This window comes from Neolamprologus brichardi, chromosome 3 (genome assembly GCF_056152115.1).
Source record: "Neolamprologus brichardi isolate AB-2024 chromosome 3, ASM5615211v1, whole genome shotgun sequence".
Classification (NCBI taxonomy): Eukaryota; Metazoa; Chordata; class Actinopteri; order Cichliformes; family Cichlidae; genus Neolamprologus; species Neolamprologus brichardi.
This window is the reverse complement of record NC_142106.1, coordinates 40,385,741-40,403,009: the sequence shown is the minus strand read 5'-3', so window position 1 is coordinate 40,403,009 and position 17,269 is coordinate 40,385,741. Positions and strand designations below refer to the sequence as shown.

At 42.8% G+C, this 17,269-nt stretch overlaps 1 protein-coding gene across 2 annotated transcripts in view; it reads left to right on the top strand.

Moving 5' to 3' along the window:
• Window positions 1-17,269, top strand: part of LOC102791739 (ADAMTS-like protein 1) — a 100,412-nt gene that overhangs the window by 79,749 nt on the left and 3,394 nt on the right. For both annotated transcript variants that reach the window (XM_035912849.2, XM_006802476.3), the window contains 15 exons: window positions 914-1,025; window positions 1,198-1,336; window positions 1,417-1,467; window positions 1,572-1,776; window positions 2,398-2,545; window positions 2,629-2,713; window positions 8,440-8,759; window positions 10,356-10,485; window positions 12,498-12,708; window positions 12,808-12,987; window positions 13,095-13,248; window positions 13,420-14,413; window positions 14,531-14,658; window positions 16,744-16,864; window positions 17,027-17,231. In XM_035912849.2, the coding sequence (XP_035768742.2) occupies window positions 914-1,025; window positions 1,198-1,336; window positions 1,417-1,467; window positions 1,572-1,776; window positions 2,398-2,545; window positions 2,629-2,713; window positions 8,440-8,759; window positions 10,356-10,485; window positions 12,498-12,708; window positions 12,808-12,987; window positions 13,095-13,248; window positions 13,420-14,413; window positions 14,531-14,658; window positions 16,744-16,864; window positions 17,027-17,231 (3,183 nt within the window). The remainder of the gene's footprint in view (window positions 1-913; window positions 1,026-1,197; window positions 1,337-1,416; window positions 1,468-1,571; window positions 1,777-2,397; window positions 2,546-2,628; window positions 2,714-8,439; window positions 8,760-10,355; window positions 10,486-12,497; window positions 12,709-12,807; window positions 12,988-13,094; window positions 13,249-13,419; window positions 14,414-14,530; window positions 14,659-16,743; window positions 16,865-17,026; window positions 17,232-17,269) is intronic.

Below are 17,269 nucleotides of genomic sequence, written 5' to 3'. Positions count from 1 at the left end.
GTTTCCAAAGGCCAAATTCTTTGAGCATGTTATGTTTATAGAGCCTTCTCCACATGGAGCCTTGCGTCTTGCAGATAAACATGGGCAATGTCACTATACAACATGATTATAAACTGAAACGTAGGTCAAGTTTCTAAATTATCTTGAGAATAATTCAAGAAAAAAGTCACTTAGGATGTTCATACATGCTAGTCCCATATTTTCTTTTTTTAGTGCTTCCCTTGTTTGGTAATTCCAACACAGTACATAAAGCAAAATTTCTACAGAACGACATCAGTTTCAATGAGAAACGGCAGTTTGTTGTTTCAATAATTAAAGTGAATTAAAGTGAAGTATTGCAGGGTGAATATTATTTTATTGAGACCAAAGCTTCCAAAGGGAAGCTGTAAACATCTCTATTTCTCTTTTAAAGCTCGACTTTTCACCATACAGAGGGCCATCTGTGTAATTTAGCTCACTACTGGAACCAGCCTCAGTCAGTGATTACAGGTGTTTGGCTCTTCCACATTCATTTTTAATCATTACGGTCTTTTTTTAAATCAGGAAAGTGTTAAGAAAGAAAGCTGGTTTGGTTCCAGTTTATGAATCACTAAAAACTAAGGCTAAATGAATAAATCAATTAATTAAAATTCTGTGGACGCAAAGTCAGTTTTAACAAATTGTTTGATTCTTTATAGATTAGCAGCCCTATTAGGTTGTCGTGGCTACAACAAAGTTCAATTAACACCCCAAGAAGCCCAGGATGAGTCTCTCGTTGCCTCTTAGTTTGATACAATATCTTTAAAAAAATCTGTTTTTTAATCTGTCTAACGAGAAGGAAAATGTGAGCCGTGCAGTGTAAATACTGAAGTCACCCACTACACTGATAGTGATGACAAGAAATGCTGATTATATCTAAACAATGTTTCTGTAGGTGCAGTTTACCGGTGGTACAGACAGCGTGGTCCAGTACATCTACTACCAGCCCATCATCCACCGCTGGAGAGAGACGGACTTTTTCCCGTGCTCCGTCACATGCGGTGGAGGTAAGCAGCATTTTTAAAATCACAATAGCAGCCTGCAGCATTTTCGCTCGACTGATAGCAGGTTTGGTTTAAAAACAGGATCTGTTTAATTCACAGATATCTATTAAAAGCCTATTGAATCATTGCCGTACTAGATCTCTCTTGATGGTCTCTGATATTTGCTGGCCTGCAGGTTACCAGCTAACCTCAGCAGAGTGCTATGATCTACGGAGTGGACGGGTGGTTGTAGACCAGTATTGCCATTACTACCCGGAGAATGTCAAACCCAAACCCAAACTGCAGGAGTGCAACATGGAGCTGTGCCTGGACAGGTTGGAAAGCAGAACTTAAAGAGGATTAAACTGGACTTTTTGTGAAAGCAAATCCTAATTTACTGTTTCTGACTTTTTAGTGACGGCTACAAGGAAATTATGCCATATGACCAATACCACCCCCTGCCTCGGTACATGCCCGACTACCTAGTAACACACAGAGGCACACAATACAAATCCTGACATCTGCTAATAACCGTCAGTCACTTTATGATGTCACCTTTCATGATGTCAGATGGGAGAGCAGCCCCTGGACGGCCTGTTCCACCTCTTGCGGCGGGGGCATCCAGAGTCGCTTGGTGTCGTGTGTGGAGGAGGACATGCAGGGGACCATCACTCCCACAGAGGAGTGGAAGTGTCTTTACTCTCCCAAAACAGCTATCCTGCAGCCCTGCAACACATTTGACTGTCCCACCTGGCTGGCACAGGAGTGGTCACCAGTATGTGAACATTTCTACTTTTGAAATTCTTCTGTCATGTAACTTCCTGTATGTGGTCTCTTTATGAGGCTTGTAAACATATGATGTGTTCCCAATGGGCAACATACAAAAACCCAGTGACACTGCAGCCAGTGTGATCCCTCTGAATAAATTTCCTTTCTGAACCATTACACATTGAAATGATCAAGGCACTGCATCTGGATCAACCTAACCCTCCTGGTCAGCTTAGTTATTTTGCTTTAATTCTTAGAGCTGCTTTTACATTAACCAATCCTACCATAAATGTTCTATATATCTTCCTCCTGGGAAATTTTCTACCTCACCAGTTGAATGGGCTCATATAGAAATGTAGCGAGCCAGATTTGTGGCCTCCTAAAAACCTGGGATGTTGTTTATCTAGCACATTCTCCCTCTGCCTTTAAAATGCTTGTTTTGGCAGAGGATAGACAAAGTTCGCTCCCGAGCAGAGAGCTGCTGGGATTTTGGAAGGACTCTTTCTGTACCTCCCTTGAGTCAAAGACTTTCTATCAAATATGAGAAAAGCCTATTACTAGGAATTAACACATGGAAAAATAGGCTGATAGGCTTGCTATCTGCGACTGCATGTCCTGTCATCCCCAGTGCACAGTGACTTGTGGTCAGGGACTGCGCTACAGGGTGGTGTTATGCATCGATCACCGTGGCCTGCACGCCGGAGGCTGCAACCCTACCACCAAACCGCACATCAAAGAGGAGTGCCTGGTGACTGTGCCCTGCTACAAGTCCAAAGGTGGGTGATTTTGCACGTTTTGTCATGTTTTAAATATAGAGTGGCGCTTATGTTCAGCCTCATTTTTGCATCATTTCCTGTAGATACACTACCAGTTGAGGCAAAACCTGTGTGGCATAAGCAGGCCATAGAGCTCGAGGAGGAAGTCACAGCCAGTGAGGAACCAACGTGAGTACCAGCACTCAACAACAAAAAGCTAAACTGTCTTTCTGACTCTTAAAGCATTTGAGACCTTCATTACTAAGCCTCTTTGGACCAGTCAGAGGTGCAAGTCCTATTAAAACCATTGCAGGTGTTTGGGTCTTGCTGCACTTTACTATTCTGGAAAGATGCAACTGCTAAAGCTATACAAGGTAAAGTTTATCACCCGGAAAAGAAGGGGAAAATGTACAGCATTAAATTACTCTTGGTCCTCAAGGTTAAAAAAGCAAAAAGTCAGATCCCAGTTACACAGTTTCAACAACGAGCAGCTTAGGACTAACCTGGAGGTGAAATTGAAGTAGACAGAGCACGGCACTGGCACGTAAAGGCTACAGTATCAAGGTTGTGTTCATGTCAGCAGCAATTTCCATCAACATGGAGTCCAACAGGAGCGTTTACTACAAATCCAATTTCAAAAAAGTAGAGACTCTTCGTAAAATGTAAATAAAAACAGAATGCTTTGATTTGCAAATCTCATAAACTGTATTTTATTCACAGTAGAAAATGCATTAAATATTTAAATGGAGAAAACCTACTGTGTTATGCAAAAGATTTCCTCATTTTGAATTTGATGACAGCAATGCATCTGAAAAAAATATTCCCATGTAGCAGACGGGTCTGCCCCGGATCTGGTGTCAAGCTGGCACTGCTGGCTGACTTCTGGCATGGTAAGTGGTATGTCCTCCAGATATGGGCCAGGTCTGGTGTAGATGGCACTGTTTAAGTGATGGCATGCCACATCTGGCTCGATTATGGTTTGGTTTATGTGGCCCAGGCCCATAGAAAACAGGTCTTCCCCGGATCCGGCATCAAACTGGCACTTCTGACTGACTGGTGTCATGGCAGGGTGTATGTCAACCAGATGTGGGCCAGGTCTGGCAATTATGGCACTATTTATGCTCCTATTCTCCTATTTTAGTTAGAAGACCCAAATGCCATGTTGCAATACTATACTGCTATGGTAGCCAACGTTTCAAATGCAGGTTTGACAGGTTTGTGAGTGTACACTTTATCCAAAACCTGGTGAGGGTTTGCTCATGTTTACCACTGGGTGGCTGTAGCTCAGGAGGTAGAACAGGTCACCTACTGATGGGAAGGTTAGTGGTTCCATCCCTGGCTCCTTCAATCTGCATGTCAAGAGTGTGAATTTGTATGCATTCAGTTTAGAGTAGAAAAGCGTTATATAAGAACAGTCCATTCACTGTCTGAACAGAGATTCGTCATGTTACTTTTGCACTATTGTATATTACATAGGTTTACCAGAGGTAATCCACACATGGCCCACATACTGCAAAGAATGACGGCCCTTTGGTGGCCCAGATCTGGTTTGCCAGAAGTGGCCCACACATGGGCCAGCACAGGACCACCAGTGTGTCTGCAACTGGCCTTGTGCTGGCCCATGTGTGGGCCACCTCTGGCAAACCAGATCTGGGCCACCAAAGGGCCGTCATTCTTTGCGGTATGTGGGCCATGTGTAAGCACATTGTGTGGGCCAGATCTGGGCCATACCAATTTTGCTGTGTGGGTTGGGACAGCTTTTGGAAATGAGCGCTGATAACAAGCCAGATGGTCCTGCTCCTCTTTAGTCTGGTAGAAATGGTGTCCATGTTTTCCAAGGAGAATTTCACATCCAGAGAAGATGTTGGCGCCTGTACATCATGTTCATATATGGTTTCTTCCTTGCATGATGCAGCGCGTTAACCTGCAAGTGTAGATGGCACAGTGAACTGTGTTCACACACAGTGATCTCTGGAAGTGTCCAGAGTCCATGCAGTAATATCTGTGACAGACTCAGGTCTTCTTTTAATGCTGTGCACACTGAGAGATAATCATTTTTTGGACTTGTCTGATGCGCACAGAGATTTCTCCAAATTTTCTGAATCTTTTGATGACATTATGCACTATAGATGATGAGCTATTCAAAGTCTTCACAATTTTACAATTATACCCAGTTATGTTACTCACCTGTTGCCAGTTATTTCATACTAGCTGCCTTGGTCTTAAATAAGCACTATTTGCTCCTTTAACCCTTGCTTTGAGCCAACTCCACTCTGATTGGTTTTCCAGTTTAAACAGAAAGTTTGAACAGGAGGCTTCTCTTATGTATTCCTAAATTAGGGACATCCCCTGTCTTGAGCAGTGTCATGGGGATTATTTGCACACACGCTGACTGACGTCTTTATTTTGAACTTTATTTTGTTTAATATGATCACCCAAGGAAAAGCACAATAGGTCCACTTAAAGGTACATTTGAGGGTGGTTGAAAGTGTTTCTTGTCACCTGCATGGAACTAATAAAACATTGTATGGGGCTATTGAAGGGAAGAAGGGAAACTAAAGGTGAAGAGTCAAAACATCTTTCGGAAAGCCTTAAGAATGTACAGTCGCTGGCTACCAGCATTACCTCAGCAAGCTCTCACACGTTCCAGATGTTCTTGTCCCACACATCAGTTAGCTAATAATGGCCGCCTTCTGAAAATGCACAATATTTGGACTCTGCCCAGTGTCTTGCATGACTTGTATTAGCAACCATGTTAGCCAGTTTGAAACATCTGTAACTCTGACTTATCTGTGGAGTGAGAGAAGTGCCAAAACATATGATTTTGCTCAGCTGCAAAAAAAAAAAAAAAAAAGCATGTCTGTCCTCAAAAAGCACATAAATATCTGTGTATAATATGCCGTCATTCACAAGCCAACAACAATATCTGCCCACCATATGGGGCCAGGTTACAGATGTGAGAGGAAAGAGAATAAAATTCCTGTGCTAGACTTATTGCACCTCCGTTGCCTGCGCCGAAACCCACCGCTGCGCGACTGCTTGAAAAATTAAACCCATATATGTTCCCCAATCAAGCCAAAACATTTTTTCACCGTGAGTAAATAAAATATTTCCACTGATGGATATTTAATTGATACGATTAACATGGGGCTTTGGCGGATGTGACAAAAATGTGTTGTTTCCCTCCATGAATGAAATCGGGATCGTTTTTGAACTGACAGATGTACTTTAACGGCGCATGAAGATAAACATTTCTGTGGGTTCGCTCGTTGACTTTGTCGTTCCTGTTCCAAAGTCTAACTGCCGGTGATTCATTTGTTTGCCCGTAACACAATGAGTCCTTGAGCTCTTGTACAGAGCCAGCTTTGCCTTAATCATGAGCTCTTTATTGAGGCGTCTTATAAAACAGCAGGGTCCTCTTGTGTTGCGGTCAGACTGTTAAACCAAGGAAGAATGCGGCACAGTGGTGAAGGCTGCCATGCAAAATATGCTTTGCTACCATTATGAGCTTATTAAGGAAAGATAAAGATAGTTTTTCAGGTTCACAAACGCTGTTAGTAAGCTGTGCTTATACTTGCACATTATGTACTTTACCGATTTAAACCGTTTTGTTTTCACCTCAAAAGATTTGTAGTGCTCACTTAGGTAGTTCACCCGTTTCTTTTCATTGCTAAGTGATTGCAGAGGAATTTGACTGCATGTCCTTCCTTCTGATTGGCTCCCTGCCATAAGCAGAAGGTTTTAACAGCAGGTGGGCGTGGCTTCTGTTCTCCCAAACAGATCCTATCGAAGAGATCCCTTCTCTCTGACATTGTCATTGGTACATCATTCCTATCTAACTTTCCTATTCCACTGAATGCATCTGAGAGCCTGGGATTCGGGATCTTGCCCAAGGCTACTTAGGCATACAGACTGGATATTGGAGCAGCCAGGGATCGAACCACCAAGAATAAAAGCGACTTAAGAGCAGTCATCACTGTGATTCTACTGTAGAAACTTCAGCACGTAGCAATGGAGGCTCCAATGCTGCAAGCCTGACTTCTAATCAACCCCATTATCACCCGCTGAAGCTCAGGCTCTGGCTGCCGTGCTGGGGTCAGCATACACCCACTCTATGTTGTTCTGCAGCTTTGTGTTAGCATGCTGTCTGCGCAGATGTCTGCAAACACCCGATGTTTTGTTAGCAGTATGATGCGGTTGTTTCTATACTGGACGCAGTTGACACTTCAGCACTGCAAACATGTCCTTTTGTGCAATAAAAATAAACGTCCTTAAAAATTGTAGGCCATCCCACCATTTTCCACATAAACTGAAATCAGCTGATCGGCATGTTTAATGTGTTTTTCTTTCTGTCTGTCTGCCCGTCGTGCAGATAATTGAAGTAACAGTAACCTGATTACTGAAGTAATTACAGTGGCGTGGTACATTACTCAGTTTAACGTCCAGCACTCGCAACACGGAAGCACTGAAATAAAGTCATACACTCGCTTTGTGTCTTCTTGTGTTCAGGTTTAGCAAATGGAAGTGGTTAATCTAGGGGGGAAATGTAGCTATTTTATAAGACTAATAGCTTTGCCACTACCTATCTGCTACATGAAAAACTGCATCTTGATTCAGACACACACACACACACATCTGCTCATGACTGTGCAGAGCTGATGATGGATGTAGTAGTTTTGTTTTTTTACTTTCACATATGTCTCAAATGACCATCCTTATCAGCTACTCATTCGATTAATGACAGCTGTGATTTAGAAACACAGTTCAACCTGTGCCTCTGGTCTTAAAAACTTTCGCATGTACTCAACACCTCCAATATGACATATGTGCAAGTCCTTTAAAGTCTGTCTGCCAAAAAGGAACCAGAAGTGTTGAGCTCAGACCTAAACAGGACAGCTGCTCTGTGTTGTAAACATCAGGCTACTGTCCAAAAGCTACAGTCCACACTGTAAGTATTTGGACAGCTGGACATGTGTTTTGTTGTTAAGGCTCTGCGCTCCAAATGATTGATACCACGCGAAGGGCCAAGACTCAGTTTTAATTTGAGTATTTTCCTATCAATTGTAAAGAAACTTGTGGTGAAAAATACCCATAAATTATCTGATATTTATTATTTTATTTCCTTTGTTTGAGGCACTGCAAAGGGTAAAAGTGAGAGGCTGTCCCTTCAGACGGACACTCTCTGCTGTCAGCTTAGCGGTGCATCTGTCACAGAACTGAGCACTTGCTTACTGGTAATATAAGATGTTAATAGGAAGGCCTCGTTTATTTGCTCTCAGGTGCACATTGTGGGACAAATGCTGTCTTTGTATGTCCATATATCAATAAGTGAGTATCCAGAATTTTCACAAGGACATAATGAGCACAAGAACCACTTTGAATGATCTCCTAAATCACTTGATATAATATCACTGAGTCATATAGAGCTTCTGTTCAAGCATTTCTGTGCATTTCCAACAAAGTTATAGAATCTGTTCAATCTGAAGAGGGCTTTCAAACTCCTTTCTGTATCACACTTTCTGATCTTTTACCCTCTCTGATTTCTGTTGAAGGAGTGATAGTTCAGTCTCTGGGCCTCTCAGGTTTTTCTTCCCCTCATCCATTTTTTAAGATGAGGAAAGATGCACATGAAAGCTGTTTATCCAAGAATAGCTGATCGTAATGTTTCACAGCTGTGCAATTAATCACGCTGCACTGACTGTATTTCATAAATGCTTAATGAGTTTAAGAACCCAGCCACTAATGAATACAATGTGTTTACAGAGAAAACTAAAAAAGACAGCAAAAAAACAACAAACAAAAAAAAAATCGACTGTGATTTGCATCAAACAGTCCAGATTTGGTTTGGAAACAGTCTTTATCAAAATTTTCATACTTTTCCACTTGAGTCATCTGTTGCTTGCTCTCCTCTCCAGCTTTATCCCCGGTCCCTGGCAGCCCTGCAGCAGGACATGTGGTGCTGGGACCCAGCATCGGACGGTCAAGTGCCAAGTGCTGCTGTCTTTCTCCCAGACAATCGTGGACGTGCCAGATGATGAATGCGAGGGGGTCAAACCTGCTACCAGCCAGCCTTGCTACAGCAGTCCCTGCTCTGTAGATTTGGGTGAAGCAGGAGAAAGTGAAGAGGTGGAAGAGGAGGAGGAAGAGGAGGAGAAGGGCGGGACACTGCAAAGAGAGGAACTGCACGACTGGGAGTACGAAGGCTTTACTGAGTGCTCAGAGAGTTGTGGGGGAGGTATGATCTTTATTGATCTCTCTGACATGGGAAAGTAAAGAGAGAGAAGTTGAAAGAGTAGATTTGGGGAGTTGAAAAGTTAACTCGTGTCTGCAGCTATGCCGACACCCTCCCAGTGACAATAAAAATATGCTGGCGCTTAGCAGGTGTAACATTTACCACATCTCCAGTCTTAGGTCAGCATGTTAGCATGTCTGCGATCACTGTTTTCTGCAATCCTTCTGATGCTGTTTCCCTTTAAAACCAAAAATATTAGCCTTATCGTGGCCCTAGAAGAAAAACTCAGGAGATCTCACAAGTCAGCTCTGCATCCTGTGGGGGACCATGTGCAAATTTCATAGCAATCCATCTAAAAACATTTTCTAATATGCTTCACAAAAATATGTAAAATTTACTTCCAACTGAATCAGGGACAAATATGCTCACATTTATTTATTTTTCTTCTACTTTTGGCTGATATCACTGTAGAAATACGCCTACGCATTTTGGCACAGAGTCTTCATCAGGTACAAAAGTTCAAATGCTCTGAAGACTGCGTGCTGAATCGTGTCAGTTTATTTCTGCTGTGACGCAAGACCCACTGAAAAGTTTATTGCGAGTATTTCTCTCCTTTATCGGTGTTTGAGATGTGCTGCGTTTTTGCATCTCTTTAAATATACTTATTGGATTTTCAGTTTAGCTCTCTACTGAAGCTTTCGCTGTTTACGCACATCCTTTTATTTTCACTCTGGATCCAGAGACAGTGCCAACCCCGGAGCTGTACACCTGTTGTGTCTCCAACGCGCAGAGCAGATTCGTAGATTATGCTGCGAGTAAATACATCAGCAGCAGACAAGTGCTGTTATGTAGTTTGTTTGACAGTAAGTCTTGGAGACAAAGTCAACTCCGTGAGTGCCACTAAGTACGTCCCAGCTGATTCATTAAAGCAAATGTGATGTGCTCCAGCCTTAAACCAATGTCACTGGATGTCTGACGCCAGTAAATGCCTCGAGCAGATGCAAGTCATATCATATTAAATGATAGCGGATGGCATAGAGGTCATACGTCACCAATGCTCAAGGCACTGGGAAAATGCTTTGCCAGACAGAGACCGCTTTCTTAAATATCCTGCCAACATGCATTGAGGCCCACTTTAATCTTCCTACCTACACATCCAAGCATGCGTGCCTGCCTCATGTGCGTTTGCCTTAATCTCTGCGTGTGTGCGTTTGTAACTTAATTTCTGCACACGGGTGTGGGCTTTTGTCAGTGTCTGTATATGCGCTCATCCAAACTCAACAAACTCCCATTCGGGGATGATTACACTCCGGTATCAGATGTCCGATGCACACCCTGAGGGCTGTGCTCCTGTGGACCATCACACTGCTATGGCGTTTGAAGTTCCTACTTCGCTGTTATTGTCCCCAACATTAAAAGCAGACTCAGGGAGTTATGTTACATTACTTTTAATATGACTTTGCATGAAAACTCTGAGAGTGCATCCACAAGTTGAGGCAACCAAAGTGTTTTAATGTATTTTGGACCCTAAAATCTTCCTTTTTAATTACAGCGTCTGCAAAAAAGCAAGCATGACATTGCTGTGTTCTCTAACCGCAGGTGTGCAGGAGGCTGTGGTTATCTGCCTGAACAAGCAGACCAGAGAAGCAGCAGACCAAAGCCTGTGTGTGAGCTCTCGGCGACCCCCACGACTCCTCCAGGACTGCAAAACTCAGCCCTGCCCACCCAGGTACAATAAAAACCCCTAACTCAGACCTCATTATCGTCATCATTATTATTTAAACATGTTTCAAACGGTTTGTGCATGAAAATTAAAAAGGATTTGATTAATGGATGTAGTAAAAATAGGGAGGAAATGCATTTTTGGGGGATGGAAAAAAAAGTTTGGCTACGTTTAAGAGAAAAATATTAATTAAAGTCAGGAAAAAAATATGACTGTGCTTTCTCTTAGCTTGCCAAGAGTGCATCCATCCAAAAATGTGCAATATTCAGTACAGAAGTGGGACGCTGATGTACCACTTTTTCAGAGCCTAGATAAATTCTTAGCTGAATCGGTTAAGTTTGACGGTTCGTTGGTAGAGAAAAATTCAAAAGCTTCTAATCCGCTGTGTTATGCCTCTCGGTTCAAACCAACTGGGGCAATTAAATCTCTGTTAAGGCTGCTCGAGTCCAAGAGATACTAAAGGAGAACGACAGAGATGGATGGTTGTATCTCCACAAGCAGCAAATTAAATCTTGTGGAATCTGACAGTGATTAGCTTTACCTGCGAGGTTCAGTTGTCCTTGGAAAGGGAAATCTAGGAGGCTTCAGCTGTTTTTCTAAGTGATTTCTTTTGGCAAGCTCTTTTTACAACTAGGAATGGCCTTCAGTGATTGCATGTCATATTGACAAATTTGCCACATTACCAGAGGGGTTAACAATGTAGGGTTTATCCTGAGGGGATGCTATTGAAAAGCCTGTGGGTGGGTAAGTAATGTTATGCAGTCAAGCATGACTTATGTTAATACATGTAATGGCAGTCTTCCCGTTTCCCTCTCCAGGTCAAAATGTAGGTCCAGAGAAAAAAAAGGGAATCATTGAAGTAACTGTGATCATCCTCTGGGGAGCGTTCAGTGCTTGCTACATTTCAAGCTCAAATTATTTTTGATATTGGAGGTTTAAGCTGTGCTGTTAATGTTTAAGTCAAAATGTAGCTTCTTTTTTTTTTTTTGTTCAATTCAACATACGACCAGTTTATAAACACTGTTAGAATTTCACATTTCAAATTGCAAATCATAAGTATTTTTTTTTGTGAACCTACCAGATTGATGCACATCCAGATTAAACACCTAAAAGGTCAAACAGCAAAACTGCATGTTGTTTAACATGAGCAAACTGTGGCTAAATGGTGAGTGGATTTTGTGGTTGGCCACACGTTTCAGGTTAACACCGTGCACATTGTCAGTGTTCTACCCCTCACACTCTTGTCAGAAAACCCAGAGGCTTGCAGCCTGCCCTTGCCTGTTTTTCCAGGCTTTGAGTCTTGTTTTTAGGCACAACAAATGCAGTATTGGGCTTGTTTCCTTTGGCCCTTTTCTCCCTCCCTGAGGCCTCCTCACCATCCCATATTAAGCTACACTCTTTGGATAGTGTTCCCCCTGAAAGCAAAACAGCCATAGGATTTAGCTTTGAGTAGAGCAGCGGTCCATGAGCAAGCTTCATTCCCAATTCTTCTCAGAGCCTTAAATAAATATGAGTAGTTTTGAAATATCACCCAATCTGTCGAGCAGAAAATGAAATTGCTGCCATCTCATTTCAAGCCAAAACTTTAAAGGCATGGCAACATCTTGGACAATGGGCACAATTTGGAATAAACCTGCCAAAGTAACTTTGATGCTGGATTAAACCCAGTTTAAAATTTTGTTGGGCAGCAACATGAATATTAATTCCAGTAGTTCATTGGAAAAATACAAATGAAAAAGTAATGCAATAGGGATTTCTTGAATATCGTGAAGCTCGGTGTGGGATTTTGTTTCTTGCCTTTTTCACTTCACCTTCATGATTTTACATATTCATAAGACTGCAAAGGTGTTCTCTCACTGGATCAAGAGATATATGTACAGTACTATTTACAGTGCTATGAAGTATAGATAAGATAAGATAAGATAAGATACCTTTATTAGTCCCACGAGTGGGAAATTTCATGTGTGCAATGTACTGTAGATTTGCCATAATGAGCACAATAAACATTGTTCTAACAGGTGGGAAACTGGAGAGTGGAGCTCCTGCTCAGCTACATGTGGGGTAGGTCTGATGATTCGCACTGTGGTGTGCACACACCGGCCCTCTCGTGACAGCAATCACACTTTAGTTTTGAGGGATGAAGACTGTCAGAACCCCAAGCCCAGTCCTCTCCAAGCCTGCAACCGCTTTGACTGCCCTCCTATGTGGGACACGCATGACTGGGGACAGGTAAAGGACATCATCTATAAAGTTTACCACTGCAAATGTTTGACGATTGGGAATCAAGTGCATGTGACTGATTTAATCTCTGCGTGTTTTTGCACCCAGTGCTCCCAAAGTTGCGGTGGTGGGGTTCAGAGGAGGCAGGTACTATGCAAGCAACGGTTGGCTGATGGCAGTATTCTGGAGCTACCTGACACGTTTTGTCCTACTAAGAGTCCTACAAGCCAGCAGCCCTGTGGTGAGAAGGAATGCCCACCTGAGTGGGTCACAACTAGCTGGTCCCAGGTAGCCTACCTTTCAGCCAGAGACCATTCTGCCATATTTCTGTTGTTCAAATGGACATGTTAAAAACTGGTTTTGTTTATTTTAATACATTTCTTTTGTTTTTCCAGTGTTCAGTGACATGTGGAAATGGTATTCAGACCCTCCAAGCTGTTTGCAGGAAGAAAGAGGTGAATGGAAGGTATTTGACAGCAGACTCTAAGAACTGTTCCCTGCTGGCTCGTCTCAACAGAATCCGACCATGCTTCTTCAAGCCCTGTGAAAGTAAGATACTCTTTATTTGGCTGTGTTTATGTAAGTTATACTGCTAAGAACCAAAAGAAAAGGGAGTTAGCTCCCTTTTCTTTTGGTTCCTTAAATGCAAAGTTTTGTATATCCAAAAGTACAGATATTTGAGCCAACAATCAAGCCATTAACCTGTCCTCTTAATTACAGACTCTGTTAAGCCTGATGCCACCATACTGTCTCAGAAGAAAGTTTATATCCAGTGGCGTAAAGGCAAAAAGGTTCACCTGGGCATTGGTGGTTATGCATACATCCTGCCTTGGACAACTGTGGTCCTTCGCTGCCCAACCCGCCACTTCCGTAAGGGCCAAATCCACTGGTTGAAGGAAGGGAAGCCCCTGGTCAACCTACCACACCTCTCCATAACGTCACTAGGATATGTGAAGATCCATCAGGTTCGTGCATCTGATGCTGGGATATATACATGTGTCGCAGGTGAGGCACAAGAACATTTAGTCTTACAGATCATTGGCAGCAAGCAAAAGCTGTCTGTAGCAGAGTCAATGCTCAGACAACAAAAGGTTGGGCGACCGGATGCAATCTCAGCGCAAGAAAGATTTCAGGAGCTTCACATCTCCCTCAACCGATATGATGCAATTATTGAACGTTTGCTTAATCATAAAGAATCCATTCGAGATGAAAAATACATTGCTGACAAATCACCTGCGAGTGAAAAGAACAGTTCTACCCTGGAGGATGAAGGGTCAGAAATTTACATCCCAGAGGTCCTCGTTGCCGACACACGCAGGCTAGAGGAGATCATGAAAAACTTTGCCGAAGACCTTGGAGGACTACGGGAGGAACAACTTATCGCACAACTGCTTAGTGAGCTCACTGTAGCACAGGGTGAAACTAATGAGTCGACTCTTCACCCTCCAGAAAGTGCTGAATCTTCCACGCAAGAGCCACTCCATTATAAACCAAACACTAAAGTCCACACAGCCAGACCAAGAAACCCGCTGATAATCCAACGTTCGAAAAAGATTGGAGAGGGGCCACAATCTGAAATGATAGTTTATGTGGGAATGCCAGTTTTCCTGCAGAAACCAGTTGTTAGTTTAGTGTTGAAGTGTGAAGCAGTAGGAAATCCTGACCCATCTGTGACATGGACGAAGAATGGGAAAGAGTTGCGATACAGTAGCAGGTAAGAACTAACCTTGAAGTAAGGACTTTTTGTGAAAATTACATGTCTGTGGCTTTGTTATGTTTATATCAAAGACCTGGATAAGGCTTCATAGATAGCTTGTCTTTGTGTTGGCAGAGTAGGCCTGTTCCCTACAGGATCACTGAGGATCCAGTACCCAAGCAAAGGGGATGAGGGTTTGTACACCTGCACTGCCAGAAACCGTTTTGGAAGGACATCTCTTTCATCTTCGGTGCAAATTACTGGTAAGGTTTATAGATCCGTAAGTTTCAGTGGTTTATACAGAAGCTCCACCTTCTTGTGGTTCAAGCTTCTGCCTTGAGATGTTTTGAAAGTGGCCTTGAAGCGAGTAGAAGGCAGCTAAGGTTCTCAGTCACACAGGCTCAGAGACTGGTCATCAGATGTCCGACAACCATCAGTTGCCTGGAAAAAATATGAATTCTCTGACCGGTTGCTAGGTGATGTTGAGTGAAGTTCAAAGCAGGCTCTGGACCAAAAACATCTTTGGGATTTCTTTGATCGCAGATTGTCACGATTGCCCGTAGTTTGCATTAAACATGCTGAACACCAGCAAGCTACTCTCCAAGCAGTAGTGAAACTGTGAAAAGTGTGATGCACACAAGAACTGGAGAACATTCAAAGTGAACATTGGACCTTCCCATTAAAACCAACACATTTAAGAAGATGGGACTTTTGCTTTCAAGGTGAACGGTCTCCATTTCCGGTCTATATCGTTCTTTTCACACATTGACTACTGCTTGGAGAGTAGCTTGCTAGTGCTTGCCAACAGGTCCGCATCTTCCATGCAAAATATGGGCGACTGTGGCAACCTCTTTGCAACCTAAGCAATCGCAGCTCCGTATACCATTTTGCGACCAATTTCCTGCTAGTGACTGCATCGGCGTAACTTTGTGCTGAACGTTGTGGGGGGGGGGGGGGGGGGGGGATCTCTGTCTAAATAAATAAATAAATCTGGGTAAATTCCCAGATGATTAAACATGCAACTATTTTACTGGTAATACTTGAAATGAGTAAAGAAAGTCGACAGCCTATTTATGCAAGATAATTCATAATTTTATTGGGGGGGGGGGGGGTTATATTGGTTGTGTCTGATTATTGGGGGGGGATCATAACCCCCCTACCTCCCCTGGAAATTACGCCCCTGCGTGACTGCCAGCAACCTCCAGCAAACACTCTGTGGACCACTCTCTGGGTTCTGTGTGAATCAGCCTTCAGTAGTTGATTTCACAGCGACCCATGGTTGCCAGGTGCTAAAAGGTCTTTAGGCCTGAGCAGGAAAACAAGCAGAGAACAAACTGAGGGGCTGCAGCAATGGACAAGATAAGCAAAGCTTGTTTTTTTGAAATGTGAATCATGCTGTTACTCTATTACACTCCAAGAATTAGAAATGGGAAGTTGTTAGTAAAGAAAGTTGGTTGAGGTTAAACATTTTGCAGGATTACCCTTTGTGTTTTCTTGCTAAAAGCTAAATAAAAATGCCACATGTAAATCTTTGTGTAATGTAGGTGGAGCCATACTAAAAACATCACTATGACTTTTGAGAAAAGTATGTTAGAAATACTTAAAATTGATCAAGTTTGTATAGACCCAATGTCGAGTTGAGTTTGTCCTAATGCCGCTTTGTATAGTCCAGTTTACAGTAATTTATGTTGTTCTTTGTGGTTTAGGCTTCGAGGTTCTGGGAAAGCATGCGTTCATCCAGCGTAGAAACACACAAACTCAAGAGTAACCGCAGACACAGATATTCAGTAAGCTCTTACTTATCCCAGTGGCTCATGTGGCTGAGTCATTGACAGAGGAATGTCCGGGGCATCACACAGAGCTCCGGTCACCTCTGAGCTACGCTGTCCTTCATCTCTTCGGCATGATCAGCCACATTCTCATCAAAGCGCCGCCACTGTGCGTTTCCTGATCCTATAGTACGCTTCCTCTCCATACGGCAACAATTAGAGGTTCCAGGCAATGTTTCAAAGAAGATTAACTTAACATACCATATTCAGCTAATCTAAATAGAAAGGATAAGGAGTCTTTAAAGGGCTGAAAAATGCCCTGACTGTATTTTGTTATATTTGAATTCAGAGTCGGTTAAAAGCAATGTAATGACTATACTCTTGGGCATTTTAAGGTCAGAGTATTTGAAGAAAAGGAAATGCAATCCAAAATACATGGAATGACTTTCAAATATTTTAGGAAGACTGTTTTGTCATGAAGCTGTGTGGTAATGTTTTTCTTTAAATCCTGGTGCATCAACTGATGAGTTTGGTGAACACACCATTCTCATTTTATTTTATATTTTATGTTATTTTCAGGTGGCAAAGGAAGAATCTGTGTCCAAGGCAACAGTGTGGGAGCAAATGGACTGGCTTGTTCTGAGAGGAGGAATGGCAGTCGGTCGGCCGAGCTGTGCCAAGGACAAGCCTGCCTCTTCAGGTATGCTGCTGCTCTACATGTGTGTGCTATTAAACACTGAGTTTAATATTTACAGTAAGAACAGAAATCCTCCGTTTACTCACTGCATATGTTGAGTATCTGAAAAGATTTTTTGGCCTGAAACATCTAATATCTACTTGACTTTTCCTCTTGTTTTATTAGGTGGCGAGTGGATGCTTGGTCCCCATGCTCAGCCACTTGCGGTGGTGGAGCCCAGACTAGAATTGTTCGCTGCATGAAGGGTCCCGAGGGCAGGTCAGAAGAGGTAGAGAGTCCAAATTGCCTTGGAGCAGGAAGGAAACCATCTGATGCAAGGCCGTGCAACCTCCTTCCCTGTGCAAGATGGGCCACAACCTCCTGGGGGCCGGTGAGCCAAGATATTATTGTGCACAATCTTGTTTTCAC